Raw genomic sequence first — 23,770 nt, forward strand, 5'->3', positions numbered from 1 at the left:
TACCTGGAAATGAGATCGTAGAAGCATAGATTAGGGTTGGAAAGGACCTCAGGAGGTCATCTAGTCCAACCCCCTACTCAAAGCAGGACCAATCCCCAGACAGATTTTTGCCCCAGATCCCTAAATGGCCCCCTCAAGGATTGAACTCACAACCCTGGGTTTAGCAGGCCAATGCTCAAACCACTGAGAAGCAGCAGGTCCAGCTTCTAGGCGGTGGGGTGGGGCACGGGGCTCCATATGCTGCCCCCACCCTAAGCACTGGCTCGGAACCACAGGCAATAGGAGCTGCAGGGGCAGTGCCTGCGGGTAAGAGCAGCGTGTAGGGCCGCCTGCCTCGCCTCCGCCTAGGAGCTGGACCTGCTGGTTGCTTCCTGGGCCCAGCGTGGAGTTAGGACAGGAGGAAGCCTGCTTTAGCCCCCATGCTGCCCCGCTGATGGGGAGCCGCCAGAAGTAAGACCCTGCCCCAACCCTGAGCCCCAATACCCTACCTCAGCACTGAGCCCCCCCAACCTGGATCCCTCTCCTGCACCCCAAACACCTCATCCCTGGCCCCACCCCATAGGCCGCACCCCAGCCCAGAGCCTGTACACCCACCCACACTCTAACCCCATGCCCCAGCCCAGAGCCCCCTGCCATTCCTTGAACCTCTCATCCCCAGCCCCACCCCAGAGCCCACATCCCAGCCGGAGCTCTCACCCCACCCCCTTCCCAACCTCCTGCTGCACCCCAGAGCCCCTTCCCACACCCTCATAGAATCATAGACTTTAAGGTCAGAAAGGACCATTATGATCGTCTAGTCTGACCTCTTGCACAACACAGGCCACAGATTCTTACCCACCCACTCCTGTAATAAACCCCTAACCTATGTCTGAGCTACTGAAGTCCTCAAATCATGGTTTAAAGACTTCAAGGTTCAAAGAATCCTCCAGCAAGTGACCCATGCCCCACGCTGCAGAGGAAGGTGAAAAACCCCCAGGGCCTCTGCCATCAGGCTACTGGGGGCCTGCCCCATATATACTCCCCCTTCTCCAAGGGTACTGGAGGTGCGGAAGCACAGGGGACTATACCCATATAAACTCTGCCATCGTAGCTAGAATAAGAAGGAAGCTGACACAAAATATGTATCTTGATGATGGGCATGCGGTGGGGGGCAGGTTGTGCTTTGGAGTAGATTTTAAAAAGAGTAGCTAATGTTTAAGCTACCCCCCGGTTAGGGTGGCCATCGTAGCTAATGTTTAAGAATAGGACGCCGCCATCGTGACTGGAGAGGCCAAAATGCTGTTGATAGGCAGCCTGCAAAGCTTATTTCCTGTTGGACTTTGCTCTCATTTACTCGATTTCTTGCTAGTTATCTCAAACCAGACCTTTCCCTTTTTTGCCTGTCAGCACTATGCAAATACTTCTCTCAATGGATTCTTTAAATAGTCACGGTTCTCTCATTACGAGCTGCTCTTCTGCTCACTGCCCACATAGGACAGTCACACAAAACCAAGAGCTGTGGCCAAATGAAAGTCATAGGATGTAATATCTTATGCAGAGGCGTAGCGAGCGCCCTCCGTACCCTCCGACCAGAGGGGGCCCCCGCAAAGAAGGGGGCCCCTAAAAGTGGCAAAATAAATACCGCATTCCAGTTTCTGCATTGTAAGGGGCCCCGCCCGGACATATGTTCGGAGGGGGCCACGTTCTTTGTTGCTACGGCCCTGATCTTATGGGAGTGAATCCAAGCATACACACAGGTGCAGGGCTAGTGTTTTTTACTTGCAGAGCTCCAACACTCTACTCAACTTTTTCAAGTGCATGCACCAGACTAAAATATAGCAGTGCCGTGGTTTTCAGGATGGTGGACACCTCATTACACAGGTCACCTGAAATTACTTATGTTTTATGATCCACTCTTACCACACTGAAAATTGTTTTCCCCGTTAGTTAAGGACTCCTAAAGCCTAGGTTTCAACAGTTTTAGTGTGGGAATGGTGAAATTCACCCCAATGGCGAGGGCCTCCATGGGTAAAACTATACACCTAAGTTAACTCAGGCTCATGGGGTTCATGGGGCACAAAGGTTTCATGATAGCTGTCTGTCTTGATGTTGAAAAGGCATATGACACGTTACGGAGGGAAGGCCTATGGTACAAAAGAGTTGCACTAGGGATAAGGGAAAGAATGTATGGGTGGATTAGAGACTTTTTGAGTAAAAGCACCATGCAGGTCAGAGTTGGGAGGATTATGTCAAATACATATAATTTTAAAAACGGTACACCACAGGGAAGTGTTATCAACCCGACCTTATTTAATAGTATGATAAATGATTTTCCAATACAAATAAGTGCTGTGGTAGGTTCACTCTATTCATAGATGATTGTGCTCTGTGGGTTAGGAACAGGAATATTGAGGTGGCAGAAAAGAGAATCAACAGAGCATTAGGAGAGACCTCTGCCTGGGGAAATACATGAGGTTTCAAGTTTTCCATTGCTAAAACCAGAGGATTTATCTTTACAAAAAGGAAAATTACAAAGGAATGTAAACTGTATCTGTATGGAGAATAGATATAGTTTAAAGGTTCAAATTCTTAGGGTAATATTTGATACTAAATTATGTTGGAAAGATCATATAAACCATATTAAAGATAAATGTACAGGAAGGATTAACCTATTTAAAAGGCTTACTGGGACTAATTGAAGGGTGGATAGGAAAACACTGCTGATGGTACACAGAGCCTTAATCAGACCAGTTATTGTCTATGGCTGCCAAGCTTTTGGGTCATCATGAAATTCTGAATTTAAAAAATTAGATTTAATACAAGGCCAGGCACTATGAATTGTGTGTGGTACATTTATTACAACACCTATATGCACACTACAGATACACTACAAATGAAACTACTGGACTTAACTTTCTGGGCCAAAGTTAGTAACAACTGCAATGATGAAAGTACCAAACAAACTTATGAGGATTTGGTGGAATTTGATAGGCCAACTATAGCAGACTATATTGGAACTGCACATGCCGTTTGACTTAAAGTGTGGATGTAGGAGTTGAACTACAAGGAAAAGCTGAATGAAATCAAAACTTTCAGTCATGGGGAAATTAGTTATGGATGGAAAGTTGCATGTCCAAATGTGAATTTAGATTTATTTTATAAATTTAAGGGGGGGGGGAGAGACCGTAGGTATTAAAAAAAGAAGTATACCAGTATATATATGAAAAGTGGAGTCAATCTTGTCAAATATATACAGACGGGTCAAAAAAAAAAAAAAAAAAAAAAACAGGCAGAATAGGGATGGCATATTGTATACCAAAATTAGGAATTAATATATCTAAAAGACATCTGCTTTTGTAGTGGCAATAATGACAGCCAAACTCGTAGCACTAATGCTGACATTAAATTGGATCTGGGATGTACAGCCAGCAGCAGCGGTCATTTTTCAGATTCAGTCTCAGGCCTTATGGCGACATAATAACAGAGTTAGTACAGATGGGGATACAAGTAGCAGTAGCTTGGATCCCAGCACATATCAGGATAATGGAATGAAATGGCGGACAAAGCAGCTAACAACACTGTAAGAAATGGAAGGATTGACATAGAAATATTGTTGAGTGAACAGGAATTCAAATGCCTAATATAGAAAAATTTAAAAAGAGGAATGATAAAAAATTTGGATGAATGAAAAAAGTTATGGTTTTTTTTTTTTTTTTTTTTGAAGTTGTGCCCTAGAGTTGAGGATAATGACATACTTCAGGGCCTGGCTAGGACTAAGGAAGTGGTTTTGTTTAGGCTACTCAGTGGCCATGGTGGCATAAACAAAAATATTTTTTGAATAAAAAAAGAGACAAAGATGGACTATGTGCACTCTGTAAGGTGGAGGAAACACTTGATCCCCTTTTATGGGTATGCAAAGGCATTGCTAAAGTAAGGGGAAAGTTTTCTGAGGAATTCAAATGTCTTGAATTATGTTATTTAGTAAAACTATCAGGAAGATGGGGTAGCATTACAAAGTCAATGTTACATTAATTGGAGGACACAGTGGTGTGAAAGAATATAAACCGTTAAATATTTAGGAATGATAATTGATGGTAGCTATAGCTGTTCACTCAAGTCTGCTTCACTATTAAAAATAACAAAAGAAAAGGGCTGCAGGGAGAGAGTCTGCAGTCACTCTCTTGGAGATAGAAGAGGTAAGAAGTGGTCCGGGGAGGCTGCAAGGCATCTGAGGGAGTAAACCTTGGATGTCAGCTGCAGTGGGCTGGAACCCCAAGAAAAGGGAAGGCCTGGGTTCCCCTACCCGCCACCAAGGAAGATAGAGTGAAGCCCCCTGAAGTAAGGGGAGTAAGGACAATCAAACCCAGAGACAGATGGAAGACCTGCTGTAAGGTCATTGGACTATAGCAGGGGTAGGCAACCTATGGCATGCGTGCCGAAGTCGGCACACGAGCTGATTTTCAGTGGCACTCACACTGCCCAGGTCCTGTCCACCGGACTGGGGGCCTCTGCATTTTAATTTAATTTTAAATGAAGCTTCGTAAACATTTTAAAAAACATATTTACTTTACATACAATAGTTTAGTTATATATTATAGACTTATAGAAAGAGACCTTCTAAAAACGCTAAAATGTATTACTGGCACACAAAACCTTAAATTAGAGTGAATAAATGAAGACTCGGCACATCACTTCTGAGAGGTTGCCGACCCCTGGACTATAGTTTGGTTGAACTCTGTGTTATCCTAGAAGGGGCGGACTAAAGTGTGATGTGGCAGAAGGCCAATTTGTGGGAAGAGACACCACCGCAGCGACTTAGCGACTGTTGGCACAGGGCACCATACAGGAGGCTGCTGCTATGCTATGCCTAGTCATGAGGAAGAGCTCCAACGGTGAGTGAACCACTTCACGGGGGCTGGTGGTTAAGGGCTAGCTGGGGTATGTGGAAGATGTATACATTTAGATGGGTAGGCCTTTAACATCACAGGGCAGGCCTACAGAGAGGAGTCCAGTTGGTTTAGTTTTTCTGAAGGGAGACTCAGCTTTCATAAGTTTGGGAAATGCTGTTTCAGGTAATGAGCCCAAGACGGGGGAGAGGGAGAGAGAGAGATAGAGCATGAATCAACTGAAGAAAACACCAGCTTTAATATTTATAAATTAATAATGGTCTTTATGGAACAGCCTTGAGTGCTGGCAAAGATGCTATGAATAATATATAAAACGATCAAGTAAGGAAGGTGGTCCTTTCACATTTTCTTTTTACACTAGTCCCTGACATTGTGGGTCCCTTCAGTAGATATTTTAATTACGGTTTGCTTTGCACACACACATAAGCCATGCTGCACTCATTAATAGTCAAGGGCATTCTCCTCACATTTATATGTGTTAGAAGCATCTTTATTCTCCTTTGGGACCTGGAAAGCCAATATTTCAGCTTAACGATGAAGGTGGACTGAACTGAAGGTTGGCTTTACAGGTCCCAAAAGAAAATAAGGCGTGATTTCTGAAATATATGTATGAAGAGACCGTGTTTCCAAGGAGCACACAATGGCGGATTAGCGACTGGGCCAACAGGGCTGGTGCCTGGGCCCCCAAAAAAGTGTAATCCACCTCTCGGAGCACAGCTTCTCCACTTCAATATACAGCTGTAAATGCATAAAACAAAACTGGGATTTTGTGTGTCATGCAATGTCCCAGTTATACTTTATACAGTTGTTCTAATGTCCTATTTATACTAATTTGCTTTTTACCATGCAATTTATGCAGTGTCTTGCTTCTCTGCTTGCTACGGTATCTCTCTATGGTCCCACAATAGCATATGCCTAGTTATGACACTGCTAAGGTGCAGAAAGAAGAAATGCATTTCATGTTTATGGGGCTGATCCAGCATCATCAAATCTAATGGGAGTTTTCAGTGAGAATAGGATCAAGCCATTGGTGCTGGAACTAGGGTGCTGGGGGTGCTGCCGCACCCCCTGGCTTGACGTGGTTTCCATCATATACAGGGTTTACAGTTTGGTTCAATGGCCCTCAGCACTCCCACTAAAAAATTGTTCCACCACCCCGGATCGAGCCATGCAACAATACCTCACTTTTACTGGCACACCACATGTTGTTCAATTATAGGCAAAAACACCTCTCTGTTTACTTACTGTTTTCCCTTAGGCTCCTAACGCTTAAACCCTTATCTTCATAAACACAACAGCCCAAATTATTCTCTGGTGTAACATCACTGATCCTGATTCTCTGGCCTGCTCTAGCTCCTCCTCTGCACGTCTAGACTGGTCCATGGAGCTCAGAAACTGGCTAGATCTTGCCAGCTGAGAATTTCCCTGGGATTATGGGGGCCCCAGAATTCTGGCAGATCTGTGTCCCAGCTTGACTTAACCACTCCTGTGTAAAGGCATCTTTGCATGTGCGCTGGCACCTATCCATATACCGGTGAGTCACTTCATTTTCTTTTTGAATCAGATGTGTCATATGTGTTCTGCCTCCAGCAGGAAGAATTCAGTGGAGAAATAATTTACACCATTTGTAAGTAATTGTTTAATTGAATTAAATCCTTGTATAACTATAACTGGGTTCATAGAAGAATTAGAGAAGTTCATGGGGGATTGGTCCATCAATGGCTATTAGCCAGGATGGGCAGGGACACAATCCTTTGCTCTGGGGATCCCTAAACCAAGGACTGCTAGAAACAGGGACTGGATGACAGGGGATGGTTCACTGGATAAATTGCCCTGTTCTGTTCACTCCCTCTGACACAGGCCACTGTTTGAAATCAGGATACTTGGCTAGATGGACCATTGGTCTGGCCACATATGGCCATTCTTGTGTCCTTGAAGTAGTAGGAGAGAGGCTGTGAGGAAGTTTTGGGGCTGGTTCCCACTCATTGCCCTGACAGCACACACTGCCCGGGTGCCTCTGCACACACAGCCTCAGGGAAGGCAGAAGCAAGGACTAGAAAGCAGAGTGGCTGCATGCAGTGCTGCTCTTCTGCTGCGGTGCACTCTGGGATACATCTGGAGGACTTCTGGGACCCAAGTCAAGCCACGGCTGCTTGCACACAGGAAAGTAATAGGGCTCGGAACCTAGGTCCCAGCTTAACATGGACTCGGACCCGTTAGTCCTGCAGGGTTCTGGGACCCTGGGTCTGAGCCCTAGGTTAGCACAGTTGGTGTGTGAATGCAAGGGAGGCTTGGCTTGAGCCTTACATTGCTATATAGACATACCCTAAGCCTCCCGAATCTGAGCCCAGGCACCGCCCCTGGCTGGAATATCTTGGTACACCCTTGGGGTGCAGATCCTATGTCTAGTACTCCCTTCTTAAAGCTGAGATCCCCACGATCCAAGTGCCTAGCCCCTGTGATTAGTGCTGATCCCTCAGACTTAAGCTTAGGCACACCCTCCCCCAGAACTCCATCCACATCCACACACTGTGGATTTAGGATTTAACTCTTCAGGAGCACGACAGTGAAAACAAACAGACACACAGACTTTGCACAAGTCTTAACACAATTAATTTTTACTTAGCATGAAAGAGATATATCTAGACAAAATAATACACCACAGCAAGTTTCCCTGCCTCAGTTTCCTCATCACTCTGGACAGCACTTTGGTCTTGGTCAGAGCCCTATGTGGTATCCAGGATTCGTCTCCTACTGCTCATGGCTTCTCTTCAGATGCATGGAGCCTTGCTCCTCTCTCTAGGTCAGCTAGCTTTCTCTGACCTTGGCTGATCCCACAATTAAACAGGATACCCTGCTACAAAGCATGCCCCTTTCTCTTCCGCAAAGCCCCATGAGTTCTTTAAGTTTACGTGCCTTCCTACCAACACCTTATTTCTTTGTTCTGCTGTTGGTGATTTTCCATTCTCCATCCCTGCAGAGATATTGTAGGAGAGATATTAGCTTCTCCCCTCTTCAGCTACCCATTGTCCCAAGATATTTCCATCAGAATAGGTGACCATTAAGGATAAGAATCGGCTTTTGCCCTTGGCGTGGCAAAGATGTTCTACACCCTCTTTTAGCAAATGGTGGGTTTTATACCCACATAGTAGCATTCCGTGATACAACAATGTCATAACGTCAACCAGCATTCACAATTGTATATGGACAGATTCCCCAAATTGTCACGACCTCTAATATAGAGATAATGGCCAGCCACAAATGTGGTTCCAGATTCAAACCTCTCACATTCCAGAGTGCTGAGAGATGGACTTTGATACAAGACCCACCTACTGTGACAGCCTATACTCTTATGGTCACCACTTTTACAAGACTAGGATAAATTTTGGACAAAGTATGCCTTGTGAAGTATCATTTGAAAACTCATAATCTGCTGAATATTATTGTTCTGGTAAAATATTTGTAACAACATTATATGAGACAGGGAAGTAATAAGTGTCTACTGTATAATATTGCTGTAACATGTTCCAGAGTTAGAAAGGCAGGCCCAAACTAGCTCTTCGGAGACAAAGACACACAAGGGCCCCCAACCAGGTATCAGCATAATCAATTGGACAATCACCTAGTTAAATGGCTATTCCTTAGCAGGACGGAAGATGTGAATAAGAAATTTACATTGCATCACAGGAATGTTTCATACCTCATGTCCACAAGAGACTACACCCTAGCTGGGGGTAATCCTTGAAGAAGGGAGAGGGATATAAAAATGATAGTCAGTGACCTCCAACTCATCTCTCATTCTCTTGTCTCTCTGCTCATGACATCAGCCGCTCTCAGAGAACTGAATTAAAGGGGGAGTGATCCCAGGCTGAAAGGAGATGCAGCCTGTGAAATTTACTGCAGTGTACGGTGAGCAAAACCTTTGCTTTTAAGCTCACTTAGCTTGTTAAATCAGGTATTTGCTTGAGTATTACTCTTTTATTTTCTTTTTTAACCAATCCTAACTTTTATACATCATCACTGATAATCTCTTAAAATCTACCTTTCTGTAGTTAATAAACTTATCTTATTGTTTTATCCTAAACAGTGTGTTTGGATTAGAGTGTGGGGAAACTCCATTTGTGATAATAAGGCTGGCGCATTACCATTTTCCTTTGATGAAATGATGGACTTTCTATGGGCTTGCATTGTTCAGTAGTGTGCTGGACAGTACAAGATGCACATTTCTGGGCGGGGGGGGGGGGGGGGACTAGGAATTTGCAGGTGTTGCCCTGTATGTAATTCATGAATGACTGGCCAGAGGGCTCATGTAACTTAGCTGGGAGTGACTTTACAAGCTGAAGGCTGTGAGAGCAGGTTAGGAGTGGATGTTCTGACAGCAAAGCAGTTTAAGAGAGACCCCAGGCTAGAGAATTAAGAGGACACAGCTGTTCAACAGTCCAGATTGTACCCAGGGAATGTCACACCTACCCATTGCTTTAGCAGCGTCACCATATTTCCAAGAGTCTCAGATGGAAAAAATGATGAAAAATGTAATAATGAAGAAGACCAAAAAGATGCGAAAGTAGCCAATGACTTCATTTTTCACATTTTCTTTAATAAGCTGGTGATATCAAAAATTCAGATGTAATCCTGTTCTTTCTATCTTTACATATACATAATTCCACTAAGCACAATGGCAGCTTTGTGTGCACAAGGACAGTAGGGTCAGGCATACAATGAAGCATGGGATCAATACTACAGATTCCAGCATGGCATACTGAGATATTCTATAAAATTCTTCATACAGCTCTTCCAGTGTACCAATCGTGATTATCCAGCCCTGAGCCTAAGTGTATCAATTACATTGAATTGTGAGGTCATTTTATCATGTAGAAAGACTTCCTCTATGAGGTACAGTGAAACCAAGAAAATCACTTTGTTTGTGATGTGGAAGCAGAGAAAGAACTGACAGGAAGGGGATTGCAATGCATGACAGTTTGTTAGCAAGAGTCAGGCTAACTGTAACCCTAATAACGCGAGATTTGTAGAAGTGAGGAATGTGTGAGGCGAGTGGGAAAGAACTGTGTGAGAAGTTGTTGCGACCTTGTGTAGATAATGTGTAGATAATATGGAATGTAGACTAAGAGTCTACATTAGTGAGCAAAACAAGAGATCAGAATGACCTATGTATAAACAAAATGCAGCTGTTGCTCATTATTGTCTGTAACAAAAGGTATAAATGCTTGCTGTAATTGTTTACCTGTTGAGAGACCTGTTTAGCTCTCTCCCTCTATGCAATTGATAGAGAGAAAATAAAGTATCTGACTTGCTATACCCAAACAAAAAGTGAGAACTCTGTTATTCTCCAACAATTTGGGGGCTCGTCCGGGATGGCAATGCCCGCAGAGGCACCGGCAGCTGCTATGGATTGTTCCCCTTCGAACCCCATGGCGCCACAATAGAGGTAGGAGACCTTTTGAAATCTCTATTGGGGTGTCGGAGGAGGACTGTCCATGGGGCCATCTGTCCCTGTTGGGCTCACGCCATCCGAACTTATTGACTGTGCAGCAAGGTCAGATGCAGAGCGGTTCTGGGGAATTGTTTTGCTGCCCCCACTAAGGTAGTAGTATGCGGTTCTGGGGACCTGTTAGTTTGGCCACCCCCATATGCATATGAGAGATGCATAGGTATGCACCGGTGCTGAGGGGTTTTTACCGCCTCAAGAGGGGTTGTTACCGCCTCATAGTGTATTGAGTCTGGACAGAGGGGTTGTTTACCGCCTCAAGAGGGGTTGTTACCGCCTCATAGTGTAGATGTATCGTGGTACTTGGAAATAGAGGCCGTGGTGTGTGTGTGTGTGTACACACCAGTGTGAATTGAGAGTTACCGGAAGACGCCCAGAGTACTCTGTGAAGTCTTTTGGCTCGTGACTAGAACTACTCTAACGCAAGCCCGGTAACTAGAGGATCTTTTAGGAGATCCGACCCACAGTGGGCTAACTTGGCCTGGCATCGTCCGGCGAGGAGGCTACCTGAGTCTAGGAGTGTGTGAATCCATCTTTCCTCCCCCTTTTCCTCTCTGTGTGAGCCACTGACAGTCTGATCATCTTGCTGGATGCAACGAGAGTAAGCGGTGCCGTCTCTCTGAGACTAGCCGACGCTCTTTGCTGAAGGGAGGTATAGGAGGGTCGTGGCCATCCTCATTAGCCTCTCCTGTGTGAGTACGCTGTAGGGAGAGATTCTTAGTTTATGTGCCGCTAGCGCGGACCGGGCATCCTCCCTGTGTGTGTGATTGGAAAATGGGTGGGAGACAGTCTAAGCATTCCCTCTCACCCCCTAAGGGTACCCCGTCTGATTTCATGTATGTACATTATGGTCCTAAAACCTGCAGGTATTTAGAGAATTGGAATCATTACATGCGTTAAAATTCATCTAAACAATGCCCACTAGAAGATACCCTCAATCTAGATAAGATCGTACATCTCAGAGGAGCTTTTAATCACCAAAAAGCCTCAATGGGAGCAATTTGTCTATTGAGGAAAGGAACGGGTTAATTTGAAATTCAGCTTGGTCCAGAGATAAAGAGAAAGTTAATCTGCGTTCAAGGTCAAGAATCAACGCAGACCAGGCTAAGTACAAAGAAAAACTGCTTTCGGCCCCAGCTGGCTGTGAAAAAATATAGACATAGTCAAACCAAAGGCAATACAAGTTACAGTGCTGAGATTACATTTGCAAAGCTTAACTGTCCAGTGAGATCCAACAGTCTGCCTTTGCGACCCTGGAGCCAGCGTGGTTTGGGGACGCTGAAGAAGCCACAGGCAGCCGGCCTGGACTGGAATCACTGAAAAGACACCCCAGGAGACCCCAGCGCGTAAAAGAACTGCCCTTCCAATAGAGGAAGCAAGTTGGAGATTGCACAGCGCCTTCTCTGAACATTATATACAGACGTGGCCAGTCTGGATGTAAGTGTGTGAGTATGAAAGTGTGCCTACTCTCAGCCGCAGTAAGTCTGAGAACCAGACAGGGATTTAGCATTCCTCTCTCCACCCCGGTTGACCGGGAAGGGTGTCAGGTGGATCTACCCCAGTCGTAGCAGGACTGGGCAATAGAGAAGTTGGAGAAAAGGGAAGAGTTGTGTACTTGATAACTAGAATTGAGCAATTAAGAGCATAGATCATGAACCAGGCAGCAGCTCAACCCTACGCCCAGGGCAAGTTGCAAGCCTTGAGACAGGACTTCCAGGCAGAAAAGGAAGCACTGGCTAAGCAAGTACCGGTCCTTCAGGGACTTGTCAAAATTTAATTATTTGTGCTCAGTATATGCTATAAGAGCAGTGTGTTTGCCACAAGAGAAAATTGAATAGTTAAACGCCAATGGGCCATGTGTTTTGCCCAGGTGGCAAGCCTCATGAGGGAGGACTCGGGTAGCCTTGTGAGTAAGAATGTTTAAGGGAAGAGACCAGGAAGGGTGGGGGCTAGTTGAGAAGCCCACCCTCCTATCTAAATTGGTAGTGAAAAAGCCGGAGCTCATGGAAGGGACGGTTCAGCGAGAAAAGCAGGATCAGGCCCAAGCGGGCAGGCAACAGATAGAGAGATTGGAAAACAGGTTGGAAACTTTGAGGGCATAGTCGAAGGAAAGGAGTAAGTAAGCATGAGATTTCAAATCCCCAGGATAATAACTGGAATGGTAAAATGTGTGTAAGACAGAGTCTTTGTACCAAGGTGCAAGGCTCTCCTTTCTTCTGCAGAATAAAGCAACTCTTCCTTATCCCTGTCTGGCTGTTATTGGCTCTCAGCTAGGTGGACCCGATATTTCGGTGACAGTTTCTGGCGACTCCGCCGGGACTCTCCTAGCTCGGACATTGGACTCTGGATGGCTGCAGCGAACTGGGAACTGCGCCAACGGGGTGTTTCGCCCCTTTTCTCTGCTTCACCGCAGCCCCTGGGGTTCGTGCTCCAATAAGGTAAGTCCTAATAGGATAAGGAGACACTATCTGGTTCTGGTTCTGGTCTAGTTCTGTTTTGGTTAACCAGTTAATGAATTTCTGTCTTATACATTTGGGCGTTAGGTGTGTGGACGGAACTGAGCTTCTCATTCGTAATTCCTCAGAGTGGAAGCCATCGCGTGCGATGAAGCTCTGAGGTCGAATTGGGATCCTTCTGTCCCATCCCCTGTAGCGGTCAGTATTAGTAGAAATTCCTGTAATAGGATCCTATTAGGCCATAATTCCCTCCGTTCTCTGTGTAATTCTCTGTTAGAGTGTCAGCAGGCAGATGGGTGGGTCTCTGGTAAAACCCTCTAAGGATAGCCCTTTGGATTGTATGTTAAGTAAATGGCCTTTACCCGGTGTTCAAAAAAGAAATAGTTACACCTTGTGTAAAAATTGATGTGGCTAGTGTTGTGGAAATTGAATTGTGGAGAGGATGTGCATTTTCCCCAGAACATGTGCAGTGTATATTGTAGCTATTCTCTGACAGTGACTAAGCTAGATTTGAATATACTGTAGCTGTCTGCTTGTGAAAGTTGTCAGTACATTCACACATAAGAATTACATAGACTTCCTTTTGAAATTTCCTTTTCCTCCGAATAATTTCTCCTGTTTGTCTTTTGCTGCTGCTGTTCTGACAGGAAAGATGCTTGTCTGTTTTGAAGTGGAATATAATGGATCTGTTTTTCCTTGTTCATTTTTCTGCTGTATAGGATATCCACAAAATGGTTAAAGTGTGAACGTTGATGCTGAGAAGTTGTTAGGCAAAAGTGTTATGCTTTTAACGTACTACTCCTGAGGATTTTGGCATAAAAAAAATAAAAAATCTGCACACAATATTTTAAAATTCTGCAAAATCCTGCAAGTTTTATTTGTCAATAAATAAATGTGGAGGCTCCAGCATGGCAGTGGGGAGCACAGGCCACTGGCTGCACAGAGGTGGGACATCACCCTGAGGCCCCTCCTCCCCGAGACACAGACTCGGCAGTGAGGCTGCACCTGACCCTGACACAGCGCAAGGGCCGGGCCTGCCCCAGAAACACCCCATGGCCCTGCCCCTCCATGCCAGGTGCAACAAGCAGGCAAGAGGGACAGAGTCTCAAATGTATGCCCGCCCAGTCCTGGCCACCGAATCCAGGTGTGGGGTCAGGAAGGCTTAGTGTTGGGGGATCCAAGTGAGAGGGTTTTTTGTGGGTTAATCTGGATGCAGGCAGCTCAGTGGGGGGTCTGGATGCACAGGGGCTTGTTGGGGGGTTCTGGGTGCAGGGGTAATAGGACTCTGCAGGGGAGTCGAGGTGAAGGTTGTTGAGGCTCAGCGGGGAGGAGGGGTCTGGGTTTGGGGAGATGGGGCTCAGCAGTGGGGGAGTCTGGGTGTAGGGGACTCAGTTGGGGGGTCTGGATGCTAGGGGAGTGGGGCTTGGTGGGGTGGGAGTCCAGGTGCAGCTGGTTGGGGCTCAATGGGGGGGGGGTCCAGGAGCAGGGGGGCTCATTGGGGTGGTCCAGGTGTAGGGGGTGGAGCTCAGCGGGATAGGTCTCAGTGGAGGGTGGTCTGGGTGCAGGGGGTAGGGGCTTGGTAGGGATCTGAATGCAGAGGGTGTTGGGCTCGGTCCTGGGGAGAGGTCCAGGTGTGATCCAGGTGCAGGGGTTTCAGATGGAGGAGGTGAGGCTTGGTTGGGTAGGGATTCTAGGTGTGTGGGTGGGTGGGTGGGTGAGACTCGGTGAGGGAGTGTGGGTATGGGGGCATTCAGATGCATGGGAGTTGGGCAGATGAGGGAGCAGTTCCTCGTGCAGTGTCTCCTCCCCCTGTGGCTGAAGAGCAATGGCAGAGGGGGGATGTGGAGCTCCCTGCAGCCGGGGGAAATTTCTAGGGGTGGGTCTGACCTGGCCCCGGATGTTCCTTGCAGGGGAAGAGAAGCTGAGCCCACCTCAGGATAGGAGCCACTGACTGGGACATCCCCAGTCCCGCACCCTCCTCCCTGCAGTGATTTACCTCTCAGCTGGCTGCTCTGGATGCCTGAATCGATGTGCCAGCCCTGCTGGGGAGGGGTGCATGACTGCTCTTGAGGCTTCCCTTTGCTTCCCCATCAGAAAGTCATTTTTTTTCTGTGGGAAGCAAAAAAATCTATGGGGGACATGAATTCTGCATGCACACAGTAGCAAAGAAGTCCCCCAGGAGTAATGTATGACCAGTCAATGAGAATTCATTCTGGTAATGTGATGTTTGTCATTTAGGGCCAGAACTTGCATCACTTAAAAAAAAAAAAGTCAGATTCTCATTTGCATTCACGCTCTCAGACTTCCAGAACAATGCAAAGTACATTATACATTAATACAGTACATCAACCTGGGAGTACATTATATTTACACTAAATGTAAGGCCACTTTACATTCCTAGTATAATGTAAATTGGCCTTAGTTTAAGTGAGAATCCACCTGAATGGAATCTTTTAGTTTTTCCATTTACTTCAATGGAAGGCTGGTCTTTTACCCTTTCTGAAAGTTTGGTTGGGATGAAGTTTTTGTAGAACGGCTCTTAAAATGTTTCTAGTTTAACAGACATTCCAGCTCTTCTGTTCTTGCAGATTAATTAACTATCATTTTAATTTCTCCAACTTGCCTCCATATTTACTATTGCACAAGACACAGAAGTTTTAGGGAAGATCCAGCAGTCCTTGCTCCGTCAAAACTTGCCCAATTTAGTGGAAGCTTTGGCTGACTAAGGAACTGCAGGATTTGGCTGCTAGATATTAATTTGGAGATGAAAGTATGGAGCAGTGTCTGAGTTACACTCATTTGGTTTTATAACTTTATGGTTTTAAAATATTGCCAACCAAATATGTGACCATTTCATACTACTGTGAATAGGGTAGTGGCAATGTGCACCATTACCCTCTGCTAGATGGAATCAGAACATGTGGGTCATGGGACCCATACTGTCAACAGATAATGAAGATTCTCCTTTAGCTTAACTAGAAGGTGTCTGTTTTTGGAGTAGGGGTTTCTGCATTATAACCATGCTGTCACCATGTGAGTTCGGAGTAGCCATGGTATGTATGGAAGTGACCATGGGCAGTGGGTGAAGCTTCCTCTTGGGGAGGCTAGCCCCCTGCCCCATCTCTTCTGGCCGAGGCCCTGCCTCTTCCAGCCGAAACCACACCCCTACTCACTGCTCTCAGACACCCCATGGCCCTGGCTGGGTGCGGTGAGAGCTTGGGGTGGGGGCTGAGAGCTTGGCTGGAGTTCAGAGACCCTCCCCCGTTATGCCCCTTCCGCCCATGACCCCACCCCATTTTGCCCCTTCCCCTGCTCCCATTCTGCCCCCATGCCACCTCTTCCCCCCATCCCCCGGGACCCTGCCCACTGGACAGCTCCTCCAGTCCCAGGGCCGTGGCAGGGGGAGATTTTTCCGTGGGCTTCAAATCAGCCACTGCTCCACCCAGCGGCATGAGGTTTGGGGTGGCTTACCCTCCCCACACCTCCATTACATGCTGCCATTGGTAGTAACAACCATGAAGTTGCTACGCCTTGTCATTCAGCACAGGACTGGTAATTGTTTTCCTTAACATGGTGTTAAACATGCAAGTTTATCCTGTATTTTTTGCATACACAACACTCCCACTAAAGTTAATCAGAATTTTTGAATGTAGATGAAGGATATCAATTTCATGAAAAATTAAGGCATCCATCCTGGAAAAAAACTCCACAATTATTCATACTATTAAAAATCCAAGTCACTTCAGGTGTGTTTGTAGTGCTTCTGTGTTTACATTTTACATATGTTCTAACAAACAGTGTTAGCAGCAAGAATGTAGGTTGACACGAGGAATTTTAAGCAAATATTCAGGGAAAGCTAATTCTGAATTCATAAACGTGAGTATTTGCATAAGAACATGAATCAATAATCATATAAAGAAGGAACATAATTGTACTATGTAATCTATGCAAGTCAAACCAAACAATACTGCTCAAATTCTGAAGCTGGCACATCAAATCCTTGCAAAAATAAAAAAACTGCTCATGAGAAATCCATAACCCACAATTTTTTCACTGCTGGATCAGCCCACAGCATATATACTGTTTCATATATGTTAAAACTTCACGGTTTACAGTTTAAATGAGATAAGAATAATAGCTTTAGCCTTGTTTTTACCTCCCTGATGAGTTAGCATTTCTGATTTTAACAAGAGAGGTGGATCTCAGGAGTTGGGTGTGGATTTAGACTACCTCCTCCTCTTCCAAAAGTCTGGGAGTGCTTGGGTTTGGACCCAGAGCTCAAGTTAATTTGCAATAATTAAAGTACGATGTGTGGGATGGGGCTAAAATGAGAGTTAAAATCTAATGCTCCTACCTTGGGGCCTCTATCCTCATTCATTTTACACCATCTTCAGTGCTCTGAAGGGCTTAGTCCTCCCTCATCACATACTGTACAAGCAGAAATATTTGAGTGAACTGTTGCCAATGGCTCAGAGCAGGGAAGGAGTATGTTTCAGATTACACTGCAATGGTATTGTTCTGATCTGATCTCCTTTCAAGGGAGAGGCTGAGAGAGGCAGCTTCAGGGGATTTAGCACTAGCAACAGCACATGATCCATCAGTCGCGTGATTCTCACCACTAAAGGCTAATGGGAAGGATCAAGTAAAAGCTAAAGCTCCCTTGTAGAAGCAACAGCAATTTTTTCTGCTCCTTCTCTTCTACCACCAACCAGACCTCCCATGGCTTCTCCCAGGCTAGAGACCTACTGCTGTCCCAACCGGGATGCAGCCACGCAACTGGTGCTGACTTTCCAGCCTGAGGTTTTCTGTGGAGTTTGCATTGGCAGTGCCTCAGTCAGTCTGCTGCTCAGCATCCTGCAGCTCCTTCCCAAGCAGGGACAGAGTCCCCGGAAGATGCCAAAAGCTTCATCCTCAACCATTCTTCTCCTCATCTCCGTTTGTGACATCCTGGGTGGCCTAGGTAAGGACCAGCTTGTTGTGCCTTGCCCTAGAGTGGATTCCCTCTGCCTGGAGGCAGTGTGGCTAAATGGATCCATGTAGCAACCTAAAGAGCTCTGGGATGGAAGAATATTGTTTCTGTTTTGCTGGTAGATTTGGGTTAAGGGATGCTAGGAAATAATGGGTCTTCATGGAAGAGAGATTTTTTTGAATGTTAGGTTTAACAGTTCACATTTAAAACCAAGCACTCTTCAAAATCTGCACCTAAAACTAACAAAATCCAAGCAGACAGATGTTGGAAGTTTTTTCAATGGCTGACAGATCCAAAACTTAATTGTCCGCAAAGACTAACTTTTAAAAACATTCTTCTGATCCTTAAACACTCCAAACAAAGGCTGTAGCATTATGAAAATGCCAGCTACTCAACTGGGCAAATCGCATGAGCAACAAACCCAAGAGTGCTGCTTTAGATTGTGCTATAGATAGGGTATTGAAATCTATAAGAATCTTCCTCATCCAATGCCCTGCCTGGTCACAAGGAGAGAACAGGCTGAGGAAGTGGAAGAATGAGGCAATATGCATGAACACCCATGTGTCAAAACTAAAGTGGTGTCTAATTCTAATCTGCCAGACTATGAAACGTGCTGCCAAAGTATAAATTAACACTAATTGCACCACGTTCAGAGCTAAATGCAGAACTTCCTCTTCATCCAGGCTTTGCTGCAATAATATCTTTACTCTCACATTTTATATAAAATGATGAAATAAATAATATAAATAAATAAATAAAATAATAATAAATAATATAATCTGAAGTCCTGTGGCTGGGATGAAGGGAGAGACACCTATAGGTATTGTTCTCTACCTTTGAGATTTGCTCAGACAATACAGTAAAGAGCACCTATATAAGACTCTGGATAGACAGCCCTTTAATTTGATGAGGTCAAAAATGTGACAGAGGTTTTTCTGTTTTAATTATATTGACAAATCAGAACCAATTGTCTTGTATCATCTTTGTCTGAGACCCTGTGTAATCTTTCCTGGGCAGGGATCAATTCTCATTAAATGGTATATAAAGCATCATGGGTAGTGCTATCACATTGTAATAAGAATCTTCACTGATTGCAAGCTGTGATGTCTTTTAAGGCAGTATTGAGAATGTTATTTGTTTCATTCATTTGAAAGAGTTGTTTGCAAAAATGAGAATAGATTAAGGGTATAAAAATACCTTTAATACTAAAATGTAAAGAGTTAAAGAGAAATGAATGTAAGAACATTGATATATGCAAATATATCAGAGAAAAGAAGTAAATATAACAGAGAAAAGAAGTAAAATATAACAGAGAAAAGAAGTAAAAAGAAAATGCTTTAATTATGAGATTACTTTCATTTGATGACAGCCTGTGAGATGCTATCTAGTTCATTTTAGAGAAATGTGTGTCAGTGTTAATGAAATGAAGTATTTTTTAAATAGAACAGAACATTTTAGACCACAGCAACTTTAAACTTTGGTGCAGCATTCACTGATAGATTATGGTGAAATTTAAATAATTGAGTTGTCTTGTGCTCAATTCAAGCACAGTCCTTGCTTTGTTCACATGTAAAAACCAGGCTAACTGTGCAAGTATGTGACTCAAAACATATTAACACATTCAGAACGCTAATGAATTTTCCCATTAGGTATAATCTTCAGATCAACTGTATGGATAGGCTTCCCAGACTTCATAGCAAACATCTCTGTGGTGAATGGAACTGATGTGTGGCCTTCTGCCTTCTGTGTGGGAAGTGCAGTAAGTACAAAACTCTTTTTTTCTTGCTAGGGTCACTAATTTGATAAAGGAAGCCTGAAGGACAAACTCTTCCTGATCTAAAGAAAATTGAACTATCATTCAGACTTATAAGTATAATGGGTTTCTGCCTCTCCCAAGCCCTACAAGTGAAAAAACAAGAGAAATGTATTAATTGCTCACAAGGTACAAGCATTGGCACGCCCTGCTATGCAGCACCAGCTTAGAGTGGGAGGAGTGCGAGCTATTTCCTGAAAGCTGAGGCCAAAATTTTCACATGTGGGTGCTTAAAGCTAGGTGCTTAAATCATATCTGGGCATCTAAATGAATGGTTTGATTTTCAGAGATCCTAACCACCCACAAGCCCCAGTGAAGTCAATAAGGTAATTCAGATGTACAATGACTTAGGACAAAATCAAGCTCTGGGTTTGTATGGGACAAAGGTAAATGGGTCTCTGAGTGAGGTACTTTGTAATTACATACTATATGCTGAAAATCAGACAGGAAATCTCGGGTGGGGAGTTTACCCCTTCTGCTAAATGAAAAATATGGTTGGCCTGAATAATTCTGGAGAGCTTGCAAATCTCAGGAATTTCAAAGTGACAAAACTGTTTGCAGGGGTTTATTACACTGTCATTCATACTCTAACTGAATTTGGTTCAAATATGGGGTGATGTATAAACTTAAATGGCATATAAATGCTATATCTGACCAATATTCATTTCAATTCACAGTTTTTACAGTAATATGGAGTCTGACAAATAGGACAGAACAAAGACTTATTAAAAGCCAGTGGGAATATTGGGTACCCAAAGAATTTCCGATCAAGCATGTACAATACTATAATTACAATCTAAATGTTGCTAAGGATCTTTTTCTAAACAAAAATCTGATTAGGTTTGAAAAGACATACTATCATGGTGTTGTACAGAAACCTGTATCCAACTGCTACAAATCTGAATTTCCACATTAAACTATACGTACCATACAGGCAAAAATCAGTCATACTACAACCTTTTCTAATCCCTCTCTATTTCTCATCACACACTTCTGAGTTTTGCCAGGTACAAGTAGAAAAAACAAGGGAAAAAAACATTATTCCTTGTTAACTGTGTACAAACTTGTATCATAGTCCAAGCCTGATTTTTTTCAAAAAAGAAAAAAAAGAAAGAAAACTTGCCAAGATAAAAATTTTGCAGCAGTAAAGTGCAATTCTGAAAACATCATAATTTCACTATGTTAACATTGAATGAATATTTTAAACAAAGTTTTTACCATTGATGCTGTTTATTTTTTGTCTTGATCCCAGCATGGATGATGAAATATGACTGGCCAGCATCAGGGTTGGTTCAAAGATTCACTTTCTGGCTCTTTTGCACTAGAAAAATACTGCAATATTTGGGTCTGTAACAGTGCAAGGGAATGTTTACATTTCAGAAAACAAAATGACAAATAACCCTCTTCCTACTCCCTTCTCCCACCTTATTCTCATTAGAATTCATGAAACCACTTATAGTCATGTAAAATGTATTTTCTTGATTTTGTTTAAAAAACAAAATGCCATGCATTCTGGCCTTAAACCAAATAGGCCTTGATTCATCGCCTTGGGAGACCCCCCCCCCCATACAAGCAGGGGAAACTGACTCCAAAGTAGATACACCCCCAAGAAAGAACAGATTGTGTTTACAATGCCACACTCCCAGAGGTTTCCACCAGGACTGGCAGTTCTACTTGGCAGCCAGCAGAGACTACCCAGGGGATGAGTAGAACGAGGATGTATCCACTTCCTGCTGACTTTTTCCCCCATAGATTCCAGGGCCAGAAGGGACCACCGTAGAGCAAATCTTTTAGAAGAACCACCACCAATCTTGATTTTAAAATTGCCAAGGATTGAGAATTTAACACAACCCTTAGTAACTTTTGCCAATGGTTAATTACTCTCATTAGGCATAAATCTTTAACAATCTCCAATCTGAATTTGTCTATCTTCAGATTCCAGCCAGGGGCAGCAGAGCCTTTCCAAAAGTTGGGGGGTCAGGGGCCCTCACCCTGCCCCTTATGTCCAAGTCCCCGCCCCTGGCCAAGCCAGAAGCCAGAGCGGGCTGCGAGCCATGGACCCTCGGCCTCGGGGGGAAGAGGAGAGGCTGGGGTGGGGCCCATGGCAAAAAGTGGACAGGTGGAAAGTAGGAGGGCCATGGCTCCCTGCCCCCCCCCTCTTCTGGCACCCCTGAATCCAGCCCTTAGATTGTGGTTTACCTTTCTCTGCTAGATTGAAGAGCCCATTTCAAATATATATTTCCCATGTTGATACCTTTAATGTTCTCTTTTGTTAAGCTTAATAGATTGAACTCCTTGAGTCTATCACTATAAAACAGGGCACCAAAGGCACTAATCCTTTAATCGTTCTCATTCTGAACCCTCTCCAATTTATCAACGTTCTTCTTAAATTGTGGACACTGTAACTGGACACAGAATTCCAGCAGTGGTCACATCAGTGCCAAATACAAATTCTCCTGTTTATGCATCCAAGGATCATGTTAACCCTTTTAGCCACAGCACCACACTGGGAGTTCATGTTCAGCTAGTTATCCACCCTCCCCCGACCAAATATTTTTCAGAGTCACTGCTTCCCAGGATAGAGTCCCCCATCCTGTAAGTATGGCCTACTTTTTTGTTCCTAGATTAATACATTTATAATTTGCTGTATTAAAACACGTATAGTTTGCTTGCGCCCAGCTTACCAAACAATCCAGATCTGTCTGAATCAGTGACCTGTCATTGTCATTATTTACCACTCCCCCAATTTTTGTGTCATCTGGAAACTTTATCAGTGATGATGTTATATTTTTCTTCCAGGTCATTGATAAAAATATTAAATAGAATAGAGCCAAGAACAAATCACAGTGGTCGATGATTCCCCATTTTCAAATACATTTTGAGACCTATCAGTTAGCTAGTTTTTAATCCATTTAATGCGTGCCATGTTGATCTTGTAGTTCTTTAACAAATGTTGTGTGGTACCAAGACAAATGCCTTACAGGAGTCTCAGTTTATTACATCAACACTATTACCTTTATCAACTAAACTTGTAATCTCATCAAAAAAGAAGATGAAATTAGTTTGACAGGATCTATTTTCCATAAATCCACATTGATTTGCATTAATTATATTACCCTCCTTTGATTCTTTATCAATTGAGTCCAGTATCAGCTGCCCCATTATCTTGCTCAGGATTGATGTCAGACTGACCGGCCTATAAGTACCCAGGTCATCTTGTATACTCTTCTTAAAAATTGGCACATTGGTTTTCTTCTAGTCTATGGAAACTTCCCCATGGTTTCAAGACTTATTTAAAATAAACATTACATTCCACTTAGCTACTCAGGCAACTCTTTAAAAACTCTTAGATGCTATTTATCTGGGCCTGCTGATTTAAAAATATCTAATTTTACTAGCTGCTGTTCAACATCCTCCTGAGATACAAGTGGAATGGAAAGAGTATTATAAGATGATGACTACATCTGCTTTGTTCCTTAAATACAGAAAAAATATGTATTAAACACTTCTGCATTTTCTATATTATTATTGATATTTCTACCATTGCCATCTAGTAATGGACCAATACCATTGTTAGGATTTTTTTGTTCCTAATATATTTTTTAAAATTCTTCTTTTTGTGCTTAACTCTGCTGGCCATAGATTTCTTCTTGAGTCCCTTTGATGCCATCATCAGTTTTCTACAATTCCTAACTTCTGATTTGTATTCATTACTATCAACTTCCCTTTTCTTCTATTTGTTTTAATATATAAAATGGCTGCCTTCACTTCCTTTCTAAACCAGGTCAGCTTTTCAACCAATATGGCCTTCTTCCTTAGTTGTGGGATTGTGTTTTTTTGGCCATCTAGTAAAGCATTCTTAAACAATTACAAATTATTATTAATCTTTTCCTGATTAAATTCTTCCTCCCAGCTTATTTGGATCATAATAGTTTTCTGCTTTGTGAAACTGATCCTTTTAAACCACCTATTATAAATATAATTGGTCTGAACTTTATTCTGCTTGCACATAATAAAGATGATCAAGTCATCATGGCTGTGATCAGCTCTTCTGTATCTGTCAAAATGAGGTCTAAAATAGAATTCTCCTATGTTGGATGCCACACTTTTTGCCATCTGTAGTATTTAGAAATCCCAAGG

At 43.7% G+C, this 23,770-nt stretch overlaps 1 protein-coding gene across 5 annotated transcripts in view; it reads left to right on the forward strand.

Annotated features, from left to right (window-relative positions):
* The first annotated feature begins 11,363 nt into the window (after nt 1–11,363).
* GPR143 (G protein-coupled receptor 143) overlaps nt 11,364–23,770 on the forward strand; it is a 51,795-nt gene continuing 39,388 nt past the window's right edge. Inside the window, exons 1-4 of one of the 5 annotated variants that reach the window (XM_065580713.1) lie at nt 11,364–11,829; nt 12,663–12,830; nt 17,561–17,808; nt 19,467–19,576. In XM_065580713.1, coding sequence (XP_065436785.1) covers nt 17,568–17,808; nt 19,467–19,576 — 351 coding nt within the window. In that variant the 5' untranslated portion in view covers nt 11,364–11,829; nt 12,663–12,830; nt 17,561–17,567. The other 4 variants (XM_065580714.1, XM_065580712.1, XM_065580715.1 and 1 more) reach the window with 4 other exon arrangements.

This window comes from Chrysemys picta, chromosome 1, assembly GCF_011386835.1.
Source record: "Chrysemys picta bellii isolate R12L10 chromosome 1, ASM1138683v2, whole genome shotgun sequence".
Classification (NCBI taxonomy): Eukaryota; Metazoa; Chordata; order Testudines; family Emydidae; genus Chrysemys; species Chrysemys picta.